This window comes from Muscardinus avellanarius (genome assembly GCF_963383645.1).
Source record: "Muscardinus avellanarius genome assembly, chromosome: 21".
In the NCBI taxonomy this organism is placed as follows: Eukaryota; Metazoa; Chordata; class Mammalia; order Rodentia; family Gliridae; genus Muscardinus; species Muscardinus avellanarius.
The window spans coordinates 7,626,081-7,646,894 of NC_137807.1; the positions used below are offsets into that span (position 1 = coordinate 7,626,081).

At 48.2% G+C, this 20,814-nt stretch overlaps 1 protein-coding gene across 1 annotated transcript in view; it reads left to right on the plus strand.

The window, feature by feature from the left end:
* The window catches only part of PTPN11 (protein tyrosine phosphatase non-receptor type 11), a gene marked incomplete at both ends in the record, with an annotated part of 54,388 nt that overhangs the window by 12,410 nt on the left and 21,164 nt on the right, over window positions 1–20,814 (plus strand). Inside the window, 4 exons of the mRNA XM_080717764.1 lie at window positions 175–366; window positions 5,684–5,876; window positions 6,651–6,767; window positions 9,410–9,523. Coding sequence (XP_080573890.1) covers window positions 175–366; window positions 5,684–5,876; window positions 6,651–6,767; window positions 9,410–9,523 — 616 coding nt within the window. The remainder of the gene's footprint in view (window positions 1–174; window positions 367–5,683; window positions 5,877–6,650; window positions 6,768–9,409; window positions 9,524–20,814) is intronic.

Below are 20,814 nucleotides of genomic sequence, written 5' to 3' on the forward strand. Positions count from 1 at the left end.
ATTAAGTTGCAGAGAGACTTACTAAATTGCTCAGGCTGTCGTCCTCCAACCTGTGATCCTCCTGTCGCAGCCTCCCAAGTACTGTCTACCATGCCAAGCCGTAGGTCTGTTTTTACTAGAATAGTTCTTTATTTATTTATTTTCCCTCTTCCTTTCCAATGGACTATTTAGAAGAAATGGAGCCGTCACCCACATCAAGATCCAGAACACGGGAGACTACTATGACCTGTACGGAGGGGAGAAGTTCGCCACTTTGGCGGAGTTGGTCCAGTACTATATGGAGCATCACGGGCAACTGAAGGAGAAGAACGGAGACGTCATCGAGCTCAAGTACCCGCTCAACTGTGCAGACCCGACCTCTGAAAGGTCCGCGGCCTCTCGGTGACCGCGCAGTTGCAAGCTCTCCCGGGCCTGCCTATTGCACGAGCGCGTTGTGGGGTCTGTGTCTGCGAGACTCTCTTTAAAGCAGTATCATCATTATTTTAATGTTACTGGGTTTTGAACCCAGGGGCCTTCTTCCTCTGAGCTAATCACACCCTCAGTCCTATTTTATTTATTTATTTATTTATTTATTTATTTATTTATTTATTTGGTACTGGGGTTCCTGGAAACCCTTCTACCTCCCGGCTATACTCCCAGACCGAATTTTTTTTATTTGGAAACAGGGTCTCTTAAGCCAGTGAGGCTGGCTTCGAACCTGCGCGATCCTTCTGTCTCTGTCTCCAAAGCGCGGGGATTACAGTGTGCGCCACCACGCCTGGCCTATTTTATTTATTTTAAAACAGGGCCTCGAGCTGGGTGTGGTGGCGCACACTTGTAATCCCCGCGCTTGGGAGGCTCAGACAGGAGGATTGCGCAGGTTCGAAGCCAGCCTCAGCTACTTAGTGAGGCTCTCAGCAACTTAGTGAGACCCTGTTTCCAAATAAAATATAAAAAAAGGTCTGGGAGTATAGCCTGGAGGTAGAAAGTCTCTGGGTTCCACCCCTAGTACCACCAAAAAAAAAAAAAAAAAAAAAAAAAATAATAATAATAAAATAAAATAAAATAAAACAGGGCCTCGCTAGTTGCTGAGTCCGGCCTTGAACCTGTGATCCTCCTGTCTCAGCCTCCCAAGGTATTGGGGTTACGGGCACATGCTACCACGTCTGGCTAAAGTACTATTAAGGCAAGACTTGTAGGATCCAGTTATTCTGAGTTCCCTTGTCTTAACGAAAGTTTCAGTCAGTGTTACTTCCTTCATTCCAGGTCTGGTACCATTTCTGTGTGCACTCGGTATATGCAGTAATTTTTTTTGAGGTACTGGGGATGGAACCCAAGGGTATTTTACCTCTGAGCTACACCCCAGCCCTATTTTTTATTCTTTATTTTGAAACAGGGTCTCACTAAGTTGCAGAGGCCTCACTAAGTAGCTGAGGCTGTCCGCGAACTGTGGGATTACAAGGGTGCTGGGATCATAAGAGTGAGCCACCACGCTCGGCTTATGCAGTAATTTTATTATTAATTTTTTTTTTGGTGGTACTGGGGGTGGAATCCAGGGCCTTCTACCTCCGGGCTATGCTCCCATCCCTATTTTATATTTTATTTGGAAACAGGGTCTCACTAAGTTGCTGAGAGCCTCACTAAGTAGCTTGCGCTGGCTTTGAACCTGTGCGATCCTCCTGTCAGCCTCCCAAGCGTGGGGATTACATGCGTGCGCCACCACGCCCGGCTATGCAGTAATTTTGAAATACTGAATATCAGCTGATTATCTCTGGGAGATTTCCGCGGGAGAACAAATGCTAAGAGCAGTGCCAAGGTGGCAGCAGTTCTCCGTGGTGCCGCGCGGCCAGTTATTCGGCAGTGCCACCAACAGATGTCAGCTTAGGCCCAGAAGTGGAGCGGCAGGCGCTGAGGGGCGGCTTGCTTAGAGGGAGTTGTATTCTTTAGAGATGGGAAACAGGGAAGGCCTCCATTTTGAAATGAGCGGATGCATGCCGGGGCCTGATCCTCTTGGTTTCTACATCTCCAACCTCCTTTCTGACTCAGTACTAGTTCTGGCTCTCCCAGTTACGTTGTTCCTTTTTTTTTTTTCTTTGTTTTTTCATGGTACTGGGGATTGAACACAGGATCATTTTACCTCAAGCTACACCAGCCCCTTTTTTATTTTTTGTTTGAAAGCAGGGTCTCCCTCGGTAGCCAAAAGCCTCTGTATGTTGCTGAGGCTGTCCTTGAACCTGTGATCTTCTAGTCGCAAGTTCTTGATTAGGAAAATTGTATCTTCAGGTACAGTTTCCAGTTTACTCCTTTATGTCAGGGCTATTATTTGCTGATAATTTCTTTCTCCCACTACCACTGTAGCCCAAGCAAGCGATCATTAGCCGACTCTGTGAGGTTTATTTTGGTACCTTGTTCTTTACGGTTGAAACTTGTCTGTTCCTTTAGCGATGAGAGCCTTTCCTGTCACCGGCTGCGGTAGTGCTTGCTTTCTTACCTAGAGCCCGAGGGAAGGAGCCCGTCGTTAACGTGACTGTGAAAGATGTTTTCTCTCATAACTCAGAGCTGAATTGTCTCGAAGTCTGTCCTTGGGCATCCTTGGCTAGTCTACATCCGCACTCTCCGGCATGCGGGTCGTACGTGCAGATTTCTGGGTCCCGCTCACACTGATCTGTTGTTCTCTAATTGTGGGACACCGAAGTTTACCTTCTTTTTTTTTTGTGGGTCTGGGGATGGAACCCAGGGGCATTCTACCTCCGAGCTACACCCCCTCCCCTATTTTTTATTCTTTATTTTGAAACAGGGTCTCACTGAGTTGCAGAGGGCCTCACTAAGTAGCTGAGGCTGTCCGCGAACCGCGATCCTCCTGTCTCAGCCTCCTGAATGCTGGGATGACAAGCACGCGCCACCACGCCCGGCTTTTTGAAATTCACCTTTTTAGCAAAATCCTTCACCCCACTCCACATTCTGTCATTAAAGTTTGACATGGCGCACGCTTGTAATCCCCGCGCTTGGGAGGACACAGGAGGATCGTGCAGGTTCGAAGCCGGCCGCGCTGGCTGGCTTAGGAGACCCTGTTTCCAAATTAAAAAAATATATAAAATAGGTGTGGGAGTGTAGCCCGGAGGTTGAAGGGCTTCCAGGAAACCCAGTATCACCCCCCCAAAAAAAAAGTTGGACATGGTGACCTAGTGTATGATCCACGGATGTGGACAGCACGTTTGGAGGCCACTGACAGACAGGTTGGACAGAGGGAGATCTCGGGGTGCCTTCATTTACAATGAAGAGCCCTTTTGACCGAGCCGCCGACCCAGACTAAGACCAAGCGCTCGTCCTGATTTTCTGTGTCTGCTATAGCTGCTGCTTCTTCTTTTTTTTTTTTTTGGTGGTACTGAATATTGAACCCAGTGGCATTCTACCTTCCGGCTGCATGCCCATTCCTATTTATTTATTAATTTATTATTCATTCATTCATTCATTCATTTATTCATTTATTTTGGAAGCAGTCTTACTATGTTGCTGATAGTCTCTGTTGCTGAGGCTTTCCTTGAACCTGGGATTACAGGCATGTTTTACCATGCCTGACTGTATCATCATTTTATTTATTTTTGATACTGAAGATGGAACCCAGGGGCCTTCTACCTCTGAGCTGTACTCCGAGACCTATTTTATATGTTATTTAGAGGCAGGGTCTCACAGAGTTGCTGAGAGTGTCGCTAAGCTGCTGAGGCTGGCTTTGAATTTACGATCCTCCTGTTTTAGCCTCCCAAGTACTGGGATTTATAAGTGTGCACCACCACACCCAGCCGTATTATAATTTTGTGTGTGTGTGTGTGTGTGTGTGTGTGTGTGTGTGTGTGTGTTACTTAGAATTGAACTCAGAAGCATTCTACCTCTGAGCTACACCGCCAGCCCTATTTTTTTATTTTTATTTTTATTTATTTACTTATTTTTTGTGGTACTGGGGGTGGGACCCAGGGACTTTTCTACCTATGAGCTATACTCCCAGACCTATTTTATACTTTATTTGGAAACAGGGTCTCACTAAGTTGCTGAGAGCCTCACTAAGTAGCTGAGGCTGGCTTCGAACCTGTGCGATTCTCCTGTCTCAGTCTCCCAAGCACTGGGATTACAAGCGTGCACCATCATGCTTGGCTCTTGTTTTTTATTTTTATTTTATTTATTGTTTTTGGTGGTACTGGGGTTCCTGGAAGCCCTTCTACCTCCGGGCTACACTCCCAGACCTATTTTTACATTTTTATTTGAAAACAGGGTCTCCTAAGCCAGCACGCGCGGCTGGCTTCGAACCTGCACGATCCTCCTGTCTCTGCTTCCCAAGCGCGGGGATTACAAGCGTGCACCCCCACGCCCGGCCTTATTTTTTATCTTGAAACAGGGTCTTGCTCATTGCTAAGGCTGGCTTTGAACCTACGATCCTCCTTTCTCAGTCTCTCAAGTACTGAGATTACAGGCGTGTGTGACCACACCCAGCTGTCATAACTTTTTTATTATTATATATTTTTAATGGCTGTGATTAAATAGCTGGCCATTTTAGGTTTGGATAATGAAAAAATGGCAAATTGCATTTTTATTTATTTTTATTTTATGTTTTGCAGGTCTGGAGATGGAAACCAGAGGCATTTGACCCCTGAGCTATTCCCCTTGCCCTATTTTTTATTCTTTAGTTTGAAACAGGGTCTCACTAAGTTGCGGAGGGCCTCACTAGGTAGCTGAGGCTGTCAGCAAACCGCGATCCTCCTGTCTCAGCCTCCTGAATGCTGGGATTACAAGTGTGCGCCACCATGCCTGGCTGCAAATTGCTTTTTTTTTTTTTTTCCAGTACTGGGGATGAAACCCAAGGGCATTCTACCTTTAAGCTACACCCCTAACCCTATATTTTATTCTTATTTTGAAACAGGGTCTCACTGAGTTGCAGAGGGCCTCATTAAATAGCGGAGGCTGGTGGTGAACCGTGATCCTCCTGTCTCAGCCTCCTGAATGCTGGGATTATAAGCATTACAAGCGTGCGCCACCACACCCAGCTTGCAAATTGCACGCTTGTAATCCCCGCACTTGGGAGGTGGAGACAGGAGAATTGCACAGGTTTGAAGCCAGCCTCAGCTACTTAGTGAGGCTCTCAGCAACTTAGTGAGACCCTGTTTCCAAATAAAAATATAAAATAGGTCTGGGAGTATAGCCCAGAGGTAGAAGGCCTCTCGGTTCCACCCCCAGTACCACAAAAAAAAAAAATAAATAAAAGATAGGAATTTAGCCAGACGTGGTGGTGCATGTTTGTAATCCCAGCACTTGGGAGGCTGAGACAGGAGGATCTCAGTTAATGGACAGCCTCAGTTACTTAGGCCCTTTGCAACTCAGTGAGACCCTGTTTCAAAATAGAGAATAAAAAACAGGACTGGGGATGTAGCTCGGAGGTAGAATGCCCCTGGGCTCCATCTACAGTACCTCAAATAGGAATTTGAAAGAAAATAGGAAAGAATGAGGATGTTTATCTCCAAATGACTGTTCGTTCTCATTGAAGACATTTAGCGGCCGTTCTTAACATCTTTGTCATTTTTCCTGCCTGCTTGGGATGCAGATTCTGCCCAGTGGGACCAGTCAGAGAGCTGACTTACATAGTGTAGTTTTGTGGAAAAAATACTGTGAACCTGTGGCTGAATTCACTTCATTTTTTTTATTTTTAAAACTGTAGGTGGTTCCATGGTCACCTGTCTGGGAAGGAAGCGGAGAAGTTACTAACTGAGAAGGGCAAACATGGCAGCTTTCTTGTTCGGGAGAGCCAGAGCCACCCCGGAGACTTCGTGCTCTCTGTCCGCACTGGCGACGACAAAGGGGAGAGCAGCGACGGCAAGTCCAAAGTGACGCACGTCATGATCCGCTGTCAGGTAATGCGCTTGCGCTGCGTCGGGCTGGCTGCCCCGCTGGGAAGATGGGCGCCGTTTCCTCCGCAGGCACATCTCCGTAGCTCTGCGGGCCACGCCGTCTGCTCGCGGAGGATGTCATTTAGTAAAATGGTTCCGTCATTTCACGCTGCTGTTTCGTTCCCCGTCTCTGGCAGATCCAGTGGTGCCTCGGTGCCTTCTGCCCCGCAGCATCGAATCTGCTTCTGCGTGACAGCAGCTGCAGTCGGCGGCTGCCAGTCTGCTTCTGGAGACGGCCCCTGCGCCTCGCAGGCTGGTCACAGTCTGGATCCGTGGGCTCTGCTTCTGTGGATTCAACCAACTGGGGGTCAGAAGTGTTTGGTGTAAAGATGTATTAAACACATACAGACTTTTTTTTCTTGTCCTTAGCCCCTAAAAAATACAGTAGGGGCATTCTATCTCTGAGCTTCACCCCTAGCCCTTTTTATTCTTTTATTTTTGAAACAGGGCCTCACTAAGTTTCTGAGGCTGACTGAACCTGCGATCTTCCTTTGTCAGCCTCCCAAGTACAGGGATTACAAGCATGCTTTCTTTTTTAAAGGCTGAGTAATATTCCCTTGTGATTATGTATACATTGTATGTATATGTATATCACATTTTTATTATTTTTCTGCAGGTGGACTCTTAGGTTGTTTTCATATACTGGCTACTGTCAGTAAAGCTGCAGTGACCACAGCAGTGGAGGAAAAACAGTAATTTAAGGTGAAGATGGTAAACATCATTTTTTTATTTTGAAAGGAACTGAAATATGATGTTGGTGGAGGAGAACGGTTCGATTCTTTGACGGATCTGGTGGAGCATTACAAGAAGAATCCTATGGTTGAAACACTGGGCACAGTATTACAGCTCAAGCAGGTGAGCCCCCTTTCCTCCTAGAATCTAAGACCTGACGTAGACGCTCGGAGCATGCGGAATGCTGCTCAGCGTGCTGTCACTGTGACAGTGCCCGAGAGAGGCCGCCCGTGAGGGAAGAGGTGCATCTGGCCTGGGTCCAGAGGTTTCGGTCCACAGTCACTCGCTCCTGTTTCTTGGGGCGGTGGCAGCGGAGCACAGCACGGCGGAAGCACAGGAGGAGGACTGTTTTTTCACAGAGTATGCAGAGTGGAGAGGGACAAGAGCAGCCCAGAGTCCCACTGTCTTTCTCAGGGCACATCCCAGTCGGCCATCTTCCCCTCAGTAGGCCCCACGTCCTAAGGGCGCTGCCACCTTCTGACAGGGCCGCGGGCTGGGACCGGGCCTCTAACGCACGGATGCGCACAGGAGTCGACAGCATCGTAGCATCAGTGCCGTGGACTTCCAGCAGCTTCAACCGTGATCATCTCGCTAAACCTTTATTTGGTGCTCCACACACTGCCACCGCCTCTATTTGGAAGCCAAGGCCAGGTGTTATATCGCTTCCATGTGCACCTACAAAATTATTATGAAGTATTTTTGGTTTTTGGGTTTCTTTTTGGTGCTGGAGACTGAGCCCTACGCATGCTAAAATGAGATTTACAGCCGGGCATGGTGGTGCATGCTTTGGGAGCCTGAGACCAGAGGATCACAGTTCAGGGACAGCCTCAGCTACTTAGTGAGGCCCTTTGCAACTCAGTGAGACCTGGTTTCAAAATAAAGAATAAAAAATAGGGCAGGGGGTGTAGCTCGGAGGTAGAATGCCTCTGGGTTCCTTCCCCAGTACCGCAAAAAAAAAAAAAAAAAAAAATGAGATCCACCACTGAGCTATACCTCCAGCCCCCTTAAAACACATTTCTTGTGTGTGTGTGTGGTACTGGGGATTGAACCCAGGGGCATTTACCTTTGAGCTACACCCTCAGCCCTATTTTTTTTTTTTTTTGAAACAGGATCTCACTAAGATGCAGAGAGCCTCACTAAGTAGCTGATGCTTGCTGTGAACCTGTGATTCTTCCTGTCTCAGCCGCCCAAGTATTGGAATTATAAGAATGTGCCACCATACCTGGCTACATTTTTTTTTTTTTTTTTTTTGGTAATACTGGGGATTAAACCTAGGGGCATCCTACTTCTGAACTATACCCTAGCCCTTTTTATTTTTTATCTTTTTTTCTTTTTGCACTACTGGGGACAGAACTCAGGGACGTTGTACCTCTGAGCTACACCCTCAGCCTTATTTTTTAGTCTTTTTATTGTTCAACCATGGTCTCACCTAGTTGTGAATGGTCTCAATAAGCAGTTGAGGCTGTCCATGAACCACAGTCCTCCTGTCTCAGTCTCCTGAATGCTGGGATTACAATCATGCGCCACCATTCCCAGCTCTTTTTATTTTTATTTTTTTTGCGTTATTGGGGATGAAACCCCAGGGGTATTTTACCTCCGAGCTATACCTTAGTCCTAGTTTTTAGTCTTTATTTTATTTTATTTTTTTTGTGTGGTACTGGAGTGGAGCCCAGGGGCTTTTCTACCTCTAGGCCATACTCCCAGACCTATTTTATACTTTATTTGGAAACAGGGTCTCACTAAGTTGCTGAGAGCCTCACTAAGTAGCTGAGGCTGGCTTCGAACCTGTGTGATTCTTCTGTCTCAGCCTCCCAAGCGCTGGGATTACAAGCGTGCGCCACCGCGCCTGGCTAGTCTTTATTTTTTGAAACAGCCTCATTGAGTCGCATAGGGCCTCGCTAAATTGCTGAGGCTGTCCGCGAACCACGATGCTCCTATCTCTGCCTCCTGAATGCTGGGATTACAAGCATGTGCTACCATGCCCGGCCTGATTCTGCTTTTTTATCTTTTTTGTGTGTGTGTGGTACTGGGGATGGAACCCAGGGGCATTCTAACTCTGAGCTACACCCCCAGACCTAGTTTTTCGTCTTTTTATTTTTGAAACGGTCTCACTGAGTTGCAAAGGGCTGTTGCGAACTGCATACTGGGGTCTCTGCCTCTCACGTGCGCCGCCGCGCCTGCTGCTGTTTGTTTTTATCTTGAAACAGTTTCACAGGTCGCTGCGAGTCTCACTAAGTGGCCGAGGCTGTCCTGGAATCCGTGATCCTCTTGTCTCAGCCTCCCAAATACTGGGAACACAGGTGTGTGCCACCATAGCCAGCTTAAAATTAAGTTTCTTTTTGGTGCTAGTGATTGAACCCTGAGACATTCTATCTCTGAGCTACACTCTCAGCCCAATTTTATTTGGAAAGAGGGCCTCAGTAGGTTGCTGGGAGCCTTGCTAAGTTCCTGAAGCTGGCTTTGAACCTGCGATCCTCCTGTCTCAGCCTCAAGTAGTACTGGGATTACAAACGAGTACCACCACACCTGGCCTTAAAGCAGATTACACACACACACACACACACACACACACACACACACACACACCCCTACACCATACATTTCCTAACAATAGAAAAGAAAGTGAAACTTCATTTGAAAATTTCCATGTGGACGACAGCGTCCTCTGACTCCCCTGCCTTTGCCTTGTGAATATCTTTTTTCTGCATTAACATATTTTTCAAAAACATTTTGTTTCTTCCCCAACAACTACCGAACTTGCTCAGCCTCTCAACACAACTCGAATTAATGCTGCTGAAATTGAGAGCCGGGTTCGAGAGCTAAGCAAATTAGCGGAGACCACGGATAAAGTCAAACAAGGCTTTTGGGAAGAGTTTGAGGTAAGTTATTGGGAAACTGTTTCAGCGTGAGTTATTAAGTCCTATTTTTAGTGGAAGAGAAGTTGGCCTCATGCTTGGAATTGGATCTGAAAGGCGAATCTGCCATCCTTCCTCAAGGCAGCCCTCGACGGACGTGGGGCAAATTGCCGAGGGGCCTCTCCCAAACAGAGGGCCTTGTGTTCTCGGAGGGGTCGGCGACGCGCTCTCGGAGGAGCCAGCGGCTCCATTTGGCTCCATGGGTTTGGATGCTGGCAAAACCCCAGAGAGACAAAAGCATCTAATTCCTCAGAAGAGCTCCAGCATTCACTGTGGGCTTTGGAAAGATGCGTAGCGTACTGCAGAGAATGAGTCCAAGAGCGGTGCCTCAGGAGAGCTTGAATTTGCGTGTGCAAATCCGATCACTCTGGCAAGTTAAGTGACCGGATTCCTTTCCTGAAACCCTCTTAGGCAGAAAAATGTTCTGTGTTCTTTTTGCGCTCTTTTTTATAAAGTATATGTGGTTTTGGGGATTGGATCCAGGGTCATTCTACTTCTGAGCTACAACCCAGCCCTTTCTTTCTTTTTTATTTTTTGTGGGTTTGGGGATGGAACCCAGGGGCATTCAACCTCTGAGCTACACCCCCTGCCCTATTTTTTATTCTTTATTTTGAAACAGGATTTCACTGAGTTGCGGAGGGCCTCACTAAGTAGCTGAGGCTGTCTGCGAACCGCCATCCTCTGGTCTCAGCCTCCCAAATGCTGGGATTACAAGCCTGCGCCACCACGCCCGGCTTTTCTTTTTTATTTTGAATCAGAATCTTGCTAAGCTGCTGAGGTTCTAAGTTGCTGAGGCTGACCTTGAACTTGTGGTCCTCCTGTCCTCAGCCTCCCAAGTACTGAAATTACAGGTATGCACCACCATGCCTGGTTAAAGACTTTCTTTTTGGTACTGGGGTACCTGTTGCATTTTTACATGTCACTCACCTGTTGCTATGGTAATCTCTTTGTTTCTCTCCTCATCCATTTGATAGAAAACTTCTTAAAAACAAATATTTTAACGCCGGGTGTGGTGGTGCACGCTTGTAATTCCTACACTTGGAAGGCTGAGACAGGAGGATCGCGCAGGTTGGAAGCCAGCTGCGCTGGCCTAAGAGACCCTGTTTCCAAATAAAATATAAAATAGGTCTGGGAATGTAGCCCAGAGGGAGAAGGGTTCCATCCCCAGTACCACCTAAATAAATAAATAAATAAATAAATAAAAAACCCCAAAGATTTTAGCCAGGCGTGGTGGCGCACGCTTGTAACATCAGTTCGTGGACATCCTCAGTTATTTAGGCCCTTTGCAACTCAGTGAGACCTTGTTTCAAAATAAAGAATAAAAAATCAGGCTGGAGGTGCTCAGAGGTAGAATGCTCCTGTGTTCCATCCCAAGCACCACACACACACACACACACACACACACACACGATTTTAGTGTATTTTTCTCCTGTATCCTCACTATGCATTACTGTATCTGACACACAGCCACCACTTTGTGATGTTTGTTGAATGAGTGTTTATATTTAGCTAATGTTTACATCATTTTGTTATTACTGTTCTGCCCTATTCCGCTGTTTTTTTTGTTTTTTAGTGTGTGTGTGTGTGTGTGTGTGTGTGTGTGTGTGTGTGTGTGGTATTGGGGATTAAACCCAGAGGCATTCTTCCTTCAAGCTGCACCCCTAACCCCAGTTTTATTTCTTACTTGGAAACGGTCTTGCTAGGTTCATGAGAGTCTCACTACCTGTTAAAGTTGTCATCGAACCTGTGATCCTCCTGTCTTAGCCTCCCAAGTACTAGGATTATACGTGTGCGCCAGCACGCCCGGCTCTGGCTTTGTTTTTTAACTGCTTAGTAGTATATTCTGTGGTTGTACCGTGGCTTATTCAGCCTGTTGATGGGCATTTGGGTCAGTTCCGGATGTACTGTGAAGGGGGTTGCAGAGAAGAGCCTTGTGTATGCATCTCTTCCTATTTTTGCCAGTCACTTGTTATTACATTTTTTATGTTTTATGTTACAAAAAGGATGGTTGTTTTTCATTCTTAAGTTTTACTATATATTAAAAATGATTTTGCTTAGCATATGTAACATTTGAAAAAGACTTTAAAGTTTTGGTTAATTAGAAGAACTAGTGAGCTATTTTGTAACCTAGACCTGTTTCTTTTTTCTTTCTTTTTTTTAAATTTTGTTTTTACGGGTCTGGGGATGGAATCCAGGGACATTCAACCTCTGAGCTACACCCCGGCCCTATATTTTATTCTTTAGTTTGAAACCGGTCTCACTGAGTTGCAGAGGGCCTCACACTAAGTAGCTGAGGCTGTCACGAACTGCGATCCTCCGGTCTCAGCCTCCCAAATGCTGGGATTCCAAACGTACGCCACCACACCCAGTGGTTATTTATTTTATCTTACTGTAATTGGGTTCAAACTTAAGGCCTCACACATGCTAGCCCAGCATTCTATCATTAAGCTATACTCCCAGCCTTAACATAGAGCACTGGGGATTGAACTCAGAGACAGTCTACCTCTGAGCTATACCCCAGCCCTGTTTTACTTTATTTTATGTATTTTTTTTTTTTTTTTTTTGGTAGTATTGGGGATGGAACCCAGGGGCATTCTACCTCTGAGTTATACCCCCAGTCCTATTTTTTATTCTTGATTTTGAAACAGGGTCTCACTGAGTTGCGGAGGGCCTCAGTAATTTGCTGAGAACCTGAGATCCTCCTTTCTCAGCCTCCCAAGTACTGGTATTACAAGTGTGCGTCACCTCATCCAGCCCAGTGGTCAGGCCTTAACCCCAGGTTCACCTAGAGTGTTTCTTAAGGAATGGCTCAGAGCTCTTCAGGAGCCTATGGCAGTGGGGTACTTGTCTTGGTCCCATTGGTGGGTTAAGATATGATCTTGCGCTGGGCATTGTGACATGTACCTGGATCCCAGATACTTGGGAGGCTGAGGCTGGAGGGCTGTGAGCTCAAGGCCGACCTGGGCAACACAGCCAGACCATGTCTCAAAATGTGCAGGGTCCTAGGTTCAGTCCCCAGTATTCCTACACACACACACACACACACACACACACACACACACACACACACACACACACACTTTGGAAAGAAGGAACCTTTCTCCTCCTATTCTGGCCATGGAAAAATACACTGATTAAAATGCTGACCTGATGGCTTTACTCTGATATGTCAGGGTGAGCCTGTCTTATATGTTGTTAACAGACAGTGGAAAATTTTGTTGGTTTTTTTGGGAAACAGAAAACAGTGAGATCACACGTGTATGTTTACAGGTTCCCTGAAGAGGTCAGACTCGGTGGTAAAATTCTCGCCCGCGGAATCAGGGCATTAAGGTTTCATGGCAACTGCAGCTACAGTTAAAGAGCTGATGGCCTGCTCTCTAGATCTCTGTGTTTCTGCTTCCCAAATTCAGTCAGTTTTAAAAAATTGCTCTTGAAGGCTGGAGCCAGGGGAATAAGGCTGAGGACAGAACAAAGCATCCTAGCAAAAAGTGAGATGCTTGGAAGCAGACACTCATTATAACCTAAGTCCCTGGAACAGAAGCTTGACGCACAGCAGCAAGGATTGCTCCGTCAGTGGCTGTCCCTTAGTGGTTTCTGGAAAGCTGATAAATTTGGGATCGTGTCCTCCTTACAGTGTGCTCTTGATGGGCTTCACAATGAACCCGAGACCCAAGTTTCAATGTCATGGGCAACTTAACTCCAGCAGCCATATTTTGTTTATCTGTATGCCCAGTTCCTGGTTTTATGTGAGATTCTTGGTGTTGTTTCAGGTATATTTACCCAGAGCGCATTTATAAATTACTTTTGTTTTAGATGCATCCTAAACACGAAGCCCCTTTGGCTGGGGCGTCGCTCGGCGGTAGAGCACTCATCAGTGGCCAGGCGCGTAAGGGCCTGGCTTTGATCCCCAGCACCACAAACCCAACAAAATCAAATACGAAGCCCCTTGTGAAGCTCTTTGGTTGTTTTCTCCTTTGCTGCAAAAATAAATCCAGGTTGATGATTTTCTTTTAGGACTTGTTACATGCCCAAGACATTATGAATGTCTTTGTTTTTTCTTAGCATTTGCCCACTTCTAATCTGTGTAAACATTTCTTGCCTTCTGCATACCTCTGCTCACGAATGCAGAGAGGTGAATAATACTTCCAGGTTTGTTGAAAGAAAGTTCTGCCCAAAGGAGACACAGTAAATAAATAGGAAGGCAGCTCCGTGCCTGCGGTGTACATGCTATTCGAAGCCTGGCGGCCCTTTGCGTTATGGCGAGGTGCGTAGTCTGTGGCTGCCTTTACTGGGTATTGGCCCTCTCTGTGCTTTCTCCTCCCTCTCAGTCCTGGGCCTGATCTGCCAGGGCACGAGGGCTGAGCCTCGACACTGGCATCTGGCTGTGGCTCAGGACCCCTGCCCTGGAGGAGACCTCGCTGCCCACAGCCCTGCCGGCCCCCTGCTTCCCTCTGCTCCGCTCCCCTGCTCCCCAGGCACCGCTTCATTCTCTTCCTTCTGCAGCTCGTTCTGCTTCTTCACTTACGAACCTGGCTGGACTGACTGCCTTTCGGAGCCCGCAGGTAGCAGCTTTCTGTCTTTGAGTCTCAGGAGTCTCCCTGGCTCTGAAGTCATCAGTCTGGGGACCAACAAGTAGTGCCAAGGACGCGATCCCATGGAGCCAGTGTGTCTGCCCGGACCATCCTGTGTGGGAGACACTGTTCTCAGAGATGAAGGTTATAACACGCTGGGCACGTCTCCCAAAATATCTATCAAAAACGTTAAACACTACCAGTGGCAGTGACTTATTCATCAATTCAGCAAATTTTTTATTGAACACAGACTCTGTCAGGCTGTGGTCTGTGTTCTGGGACATAGCAGAGAACCAATCCTTCTTTTGGCGCTTCTAGTCATTTGGGAGACAAACCAAGAAACACGTATTCAGTAGGACGTGAGTGCTGTGGAGAGAGTAAAGTGTGGTCTGTGAAAGGCGTGTGTCGATGGGGCTCTGCTGCCCTGTGTGCTGTGGGCAGAGCTGAAGGGAATGGAGAAGCCAGGGCCACTCTCTAGCTAAGGAGAGAGGGAGTCCGGGAGAGGAGGCGGAGCTGCAGCTGGGCTGCTCACCGCAACCTCCAGGGCGCTGTTGGTCAGCGGCAGGCCTGTGCTTGAGAGGGAGGTCAGAGCCTGGAGAGTTCTCAGCACAGGAGTGGCGCGATCACTGTGGCTGCCCTGGAGAGGCAGGGGGACCAGAAAAGAGTCTGTTGCAGCGACCCAAGCCCAGAGAGAGGTGACAGGGCTTGGACCAGGGCTGCCGCAGTGGCAGAGGCTTCAGGAACTGTTTTGAAAGTAGAACTGTCGAGCTGAGTATGGTGGCGCACGCTTGTAATCCCGGTACTTATGAGGCTGAGACAGGAGGATCGCAGGTTTGAGGCCAGCCTCAGACTTAGTGAGACCCCGTTTCAAAAGAAAGAATAAAATAGGGCTGGGGGTGCAGCTCGGAGTTAAAATGCCCCTGGATTCAACCCCCCCCCCCACACACACACACAGAGTAGACTGTATGTGAGGGCAGAGTTGGTGTGCGGTGTGGTGGGTTCAAGGCCAGGGTAAGACTCAGGCTGGCGGGATGCGGCTCCTTCCTGAGAAGGAAGAGACGGGGAGGAGCAGGTCTGGGGAGGGCCGCAGCTTTTATTTGGGGCATGCTGAAGTCCCAGCTGCCGCCTGCACATGGTGCGGGGACATCACTCTTCAGCAGTGCCAAAGAGTTGAGCACATGTGGCTCAAGTCTTTCCCTTCATAGCCTGACCGTGCTCAGAGTTCCTGAATCATTTGGGAGCTTATTGGTTTAATGTGCTGTGAATTCCTGCAAACAGACAACTTGGGTAGATCTGTTAGAATAAAGAGAGGCTTTGCTCAGATGAAACTGACAGGGAGCTCATAAAAGAGGGATGCTTTGATCCTGCTGTTGTCTGTTTGCTATGTGCATTTTTATCTAGGAAAATAACCCCTAGAAGCGGGCCCCGTGGAGACAGGTGGCCCCGTTTCTTTCGTGGCAGCTCCAGAGTCCTGCAGAGAGCCTTGTACACAGTAGACATGGAGAAGTATTTGTGGGTGTGTTGAACCTGAGCTGTTTTCAATTGTAAGAAAGTTGTACTAGATTTAGGCCCTTTGTGTATATTCAGCTTTGCTACTCAGGATGTCTGGGGCCACTCTGGGCTTGGATCTGGGAGGTTCTGCTTTACTCTGATAGTTCATTTCCGTCTGGAGCCCTGTTGGAGGCTTGCTGGGCACACGCTTTAGCTTGGAGATCCTTGGGTGTACATGCCCAAAAAGTTCTAATTCAGCTTCCCAGTGCTGAAGTTTTTACAAAGATTTTAGTTTTCAAGCTTTCTGTTTGACCAAAAAGCAAAATAAAAAGCAATAACTCAACACCAAAACAAACACCCAAGTCCTAAATAAATAAAACCATATGACACCTTATCCTCTGGGGATAGTTTTCCTAGTGCCTTATTTATTTTTATTTTTTGGTACTGGGGATTGAACCCAGAGGCATTTTACTTCTGAGCTATACCTCCAGCCCTTTTTATTTATTACTTTGAAACAGAGGCTCGCCAAGTTGCGGAATGCTAGTCTTGTACCTGTGCTCCTCCTGCCTCTGGCTCCCACGTCCTGTGATTAGAGGGGCGTGCCACCATGCCTGGCTTTTTTCTAGTGCTCTACAACTTCTTTTGCAGCCTGGGATGGTGGTGCACATCTATAATCCTAATACTTGAGAGGCAGAGCAGGAGGATCACATGTTCATGGCCACCTCTGCAGCTTAGTGAGACCCTGTTTCAAAATAAAAAATAAAGTAGGGCTGGAATTGTAGCTCAGAGGTAGAATGCCCCTGGGTTTCATCCCTAGTACCACAGAAACACAAAACAAAAACCCAAACCAAACCGGCTTCTTTGTTGGTAATTTTATTTTCCAAGGCCCAGCCTCTCTCTGAAGCAGTCTGAGCAGCGTGGGTCTGTGTGAGCGTTGTGGGCACTTCACCCATGGCTGCCTAGATGCTCCGGATCTGCACGCAGCTTTGCTAGCCTGCGTGGCTGTGGGAGGAGCCAGAGGACCTTCCATCCGCAGTCCAGCTTGATTTCTTCAAAGTGATTATGTCCTGCTTAGGGAGCCGTAAATTCTACTTTGAGCCGGTTGAGTTTTATGGAAACGAGACTTTTACTGCACCCCAGAGCCGTGTCTGGAATAATAATTCTTGCTGGTGATCTCTAGCGGAAATCTTCCCCCTGGTGACTAAGCCACACCGTAGGGAGTGACAGCCCCCGCCAGGGCTTAAAATGCTCCAGGGTGGCAGGCTTGTGCTGCAAGCAGAATTTTCCATTGAGGCCTGACTCCAGCTTGCTTAGTAGAAGAGCGGCTACCTTCCTGGGGGGAGAACGTTTCAGCCTCAGAGGTTTTATTCTGCAAGCTAACTGTGCCCGGTTGTTTGGTCCTTTGTTTGCTCTGGGATATTTCTTTCTCTTCTATCCTTGCCCCTTCCAGGCCTTCTCCAGGTTGGCCTGGTTTGCTGGACATCTTGGCCAGTTCTGACCTGAGGGAGCCTTTTTCGGCTCTTGCCCACTTCTACTAAACCTCCCCTGCTCCCGCATCTCCTGTCTCCCTCTGTCGCCTGCCTCGCAGCCCACGCCGCAGCCTCGGCTTCTACTCAGCTCCTTCATTTCTTTTCTCTCTCTTTTTCTTTCTGTATAGGGGTTGAACCCAGGGGCATTCTACATTTAAGCTACATATCAGCCCTTTTTATTTATTATTATTTCTTTATTTTTGCAGTACTGGGGATGGAACCCAGGGGTATTCTACCTCTGAACAACACTCCCAGCCCTATTTTTTATTCCTTATTTTAAGGAAAGGTCTCACTAAGTTGCAGAGGGCCTCACTAAGTAGCTGAGGCTGTCCGTGAACCTCGATCCTCCTGTCTCAGCCTCCTGAATGCTGGGATTACAAGCATGTGCCACCAAGCCCAGGTTCATTACTTATTTTGAAACGGTCTTGAGTTGCAAAGGGCCTCATTAAGTAGCTGAGGCTGTCTGCGAACTCCAATCCTTCTGTCTTATCCTCCCAAATGTTGGGATTACAAGTGTGCGCCACTACACCTGACTCCTTTTTATTTTTATTTTATTTTATTTTATTTTGTTTTTGGGGTACTGAGGATGGAACCCAGGGGATTTCTACCTCTGAGCGATACCACTAACCCTATTTTTTATTCTTTATTTTATTTGCGGTACAGGGGGTGGAACCCAGGGGCTTCCTACCTCCAAACTACATTCCCAGACCTATTTTATATTTTATTTGGAAACAAGGTGTCACTAAGGCGCTGAGAGCCTCACTAAGTAGCTGAGGCTGGCTTCAAACCTGTGCGATCCTCCTGTCTCAGCCTCCCAAGCGCGGGGATTACAAGCGTGCGCCACCACGCCAGGCTACTTTTTATTTTGAAGTAGGGTCTCTGAGTTACTGTATGGTAACCTCAAGCCTGCGATCTTCCCGTCTCAGCCTCCAGGGCTTGGCACACAGGCTGCGCCTTCATGCCTGGTGGGCGCCTGCCTTCCTTACCTTAATGTGACCTCACGTAGAGGCTGAGACAACGCCTAGGAAGGACGTGAGTGGCAATTCCAGCTGTGCTTTCTCTGGCGCCTCCTTCCATGTGCTGCATTTAAGGCAGTTGCTGGGACCGGCCGGCACAGTTGTCCTGGCTTCTGAGTCCTGCAGCCGCAGGCTGGGCCTGTGCAGTCCCCGCTGCCTGCTCTGTGGCTCGCTGGGCTGCGAACCCCTTGCTCCCTGGGGTGCCTTCCTCCTCCTGTTCCGATCTCCTGTTCCGATCTTCTGTTGCTCTGGTGCTCAGGTTGTGTCCTTTGGGTTGTGTATTCTGCATTTTTTCCCCCCTGTCATCTCTCTTTAAACACAAGCGTTCCAGACAGGACCTGGTCTTCTCCCCTTCAAGCCAAATGTCCCCCTTTACTTCCTTGTCCTTGCTGGCCCTGCATTTCTTCTGGCCGGGGAGGGGGAGGGTGGGATCTGGAGTTCGCCCGCCCAGCCTCCTGGGGTGGGGAGCAGGGATGTTCAGCGGCCATGATGGAAAGAATGGCTCTACCTGGTGAAACGTGGCCCGTCCACAGCTGGTAGTGCTGCCGGCCACTCCGGAGAGTTCACGGTGGGGGTGAGAGAACTGCAACAAGACAGTCTATAACTCACTTTCCTGATGGTGTGTGTGGGGACCTGGGGATAAACCCAGGGGCGTTCTACTTCCGAGCTGCACCCGTAGCCCTATTTTTTATTTTTATTTTGAAACAGGGTCTCCTTAGGTTGATGATAGTCTCACTGCTTGCTGGGGCTGTCCTCAAACCTCCTGCGATCCTCCTCCCAGCCTCCCATGTACTGGGATTACAGGCATGTGCTGCCGCACCCAACAGTTTCCTGGTGCTTTTCTTTCTTTCTTTCTTTTTTTTTTTTTTGTAGTACCGGGGATGAACCCAGGGGCATTCTACCTCTGAGCCACACCCTCAGCCCTATATTTTATTCTTTATTTTGAAACAGGGTCTCACTGAGTTGCAAAGGGCCTCACTAAGTAGCTGAGGCCGTCTGCGAACTGGGACCTCCTGTCTCAGCCTCCCGAATGCTGGGATCACAAGCGTGCCCACCACGCCCGGCTCCTGGTGCTTGGAAAGCTGCAGTCTCTGGCTCTGACTCTGCGGGGACTCGTGCTGTCTGGATGGTGACCGTCATCAGCTTCTGCTCCCTTTTTTGGTACTGGGGATTGAAGCCAGGGGGTTCCACCTCCAGGCTATGCCCCTAGCCCTTTTCATTTTTTATTTTGAAATAGGGTCTTGCTAAGTTGCTGAGTCAGCCCGTGAACCTTCCATTTCTCCTGTCTCAGCCTCCCAAGAACTGGGATCACAGTTGTGCACCACCACGCCCAGTTTAACTTCTGGTTCCTTTTGAGGTTCATGGCTTGGTGCAAACCCTTTGGGTGGATTTCCTGGGAGCAGAACGGAGCTTGCAGGCGGTGGCCCTGGCTTTACATCATCCTTTTTGCTGCCTGTCCCAGACCTTCCAAGGCCTGGGGGAAGGTGGACGGAGACAGTGACATGGAGCCCCTTAGCCTGTGCCCAGGAGCTAACTGCTGCAGAGGGCGGGTGGGCGGGGAAGATGAGCGTCGAGGCGGGGCTCATTGGACATGCTGCTCACGCCTGGTGCCGGGAGGAAGTGCCCGCTAGCTGCAGCCGGGAGACTCTGCAGGCAGTGTGGACCGGCACGGCTTCAGAGTTCTTGTGGTTTTCAGTTTTCACTGTGGATGGACAGCTGCCTCCTTCTGTGGGAAACGAGATGTGTCTGGGCATCTTGGGCCCCGGGCACAGTTGAGGACAGGCTGGGGGGCCTAGGAAAGGGGCGGGAGGAGAGATGCACCATTAGCCTTTATGAATCCATGACAGCTGCTGCCCAGCTGTGCCTGGGACGCCAGGGGCGCCCGGGCTGTCCTTTGTGGGAGTCCGTGGGGCTCAAAGGCCTGCCTTGACTATGGATGGTTCAAACCCAATTGATGCAGGTAAGGGAAGCCTCTGATAGACCCAGGGAGGGTCTAGACAGAGTGCCGCGGGTATCAGTGAGACTTTGCTGAGTTCAACCTGGCAAAGCATTTCCTCTGTGTCAGATGACTCTTGGGGACACTCCGTTACAGTAGCCAAGATCGAACTAGTCATTAAGAAGGGCTTTCTCTCTTTTATGTGGTACTGAAGATTGAATCCAGGGACATTTTACCTCCAAGCTACACCCCAGCCTTATTTTATTTTTATTTTGAAACAGGGTCTTTACTAGGTTGATGAGAATCTCACTACTTTCTGAGACTGTCCTTGAACCTGTCAATCTCCTGTCTCAGCCTCCCAAGTACTGGGATTACAAGCATGCGCCACCAGGCCCGGCTTATTTTTTATTTTCAAACAGGGTCTTACTAAGTTCAGAGGGCCTCACTAAGTTGCTCAGTCTGACTGCAAACTTGCAATCCCCCTGTCTCAGTCTCCCAAGTTCTTGAATTACAAATGTGCACCACCCCACCCGGCCAATCTTTTCTTTTTTCTAACTTTTCCAAAATGGGTTATTTATTTGCTCCTAGCCTCGGCAGCTTAATGAGGCCCTCTGCAACTTAGTGAGACCCTGTTTCAAAATAAAAGAATAAAATAGGGCAGGGGGTGTAGCTCAGAGATAGAATGTCCCTGGGTTCCATCCTCAATACCAAA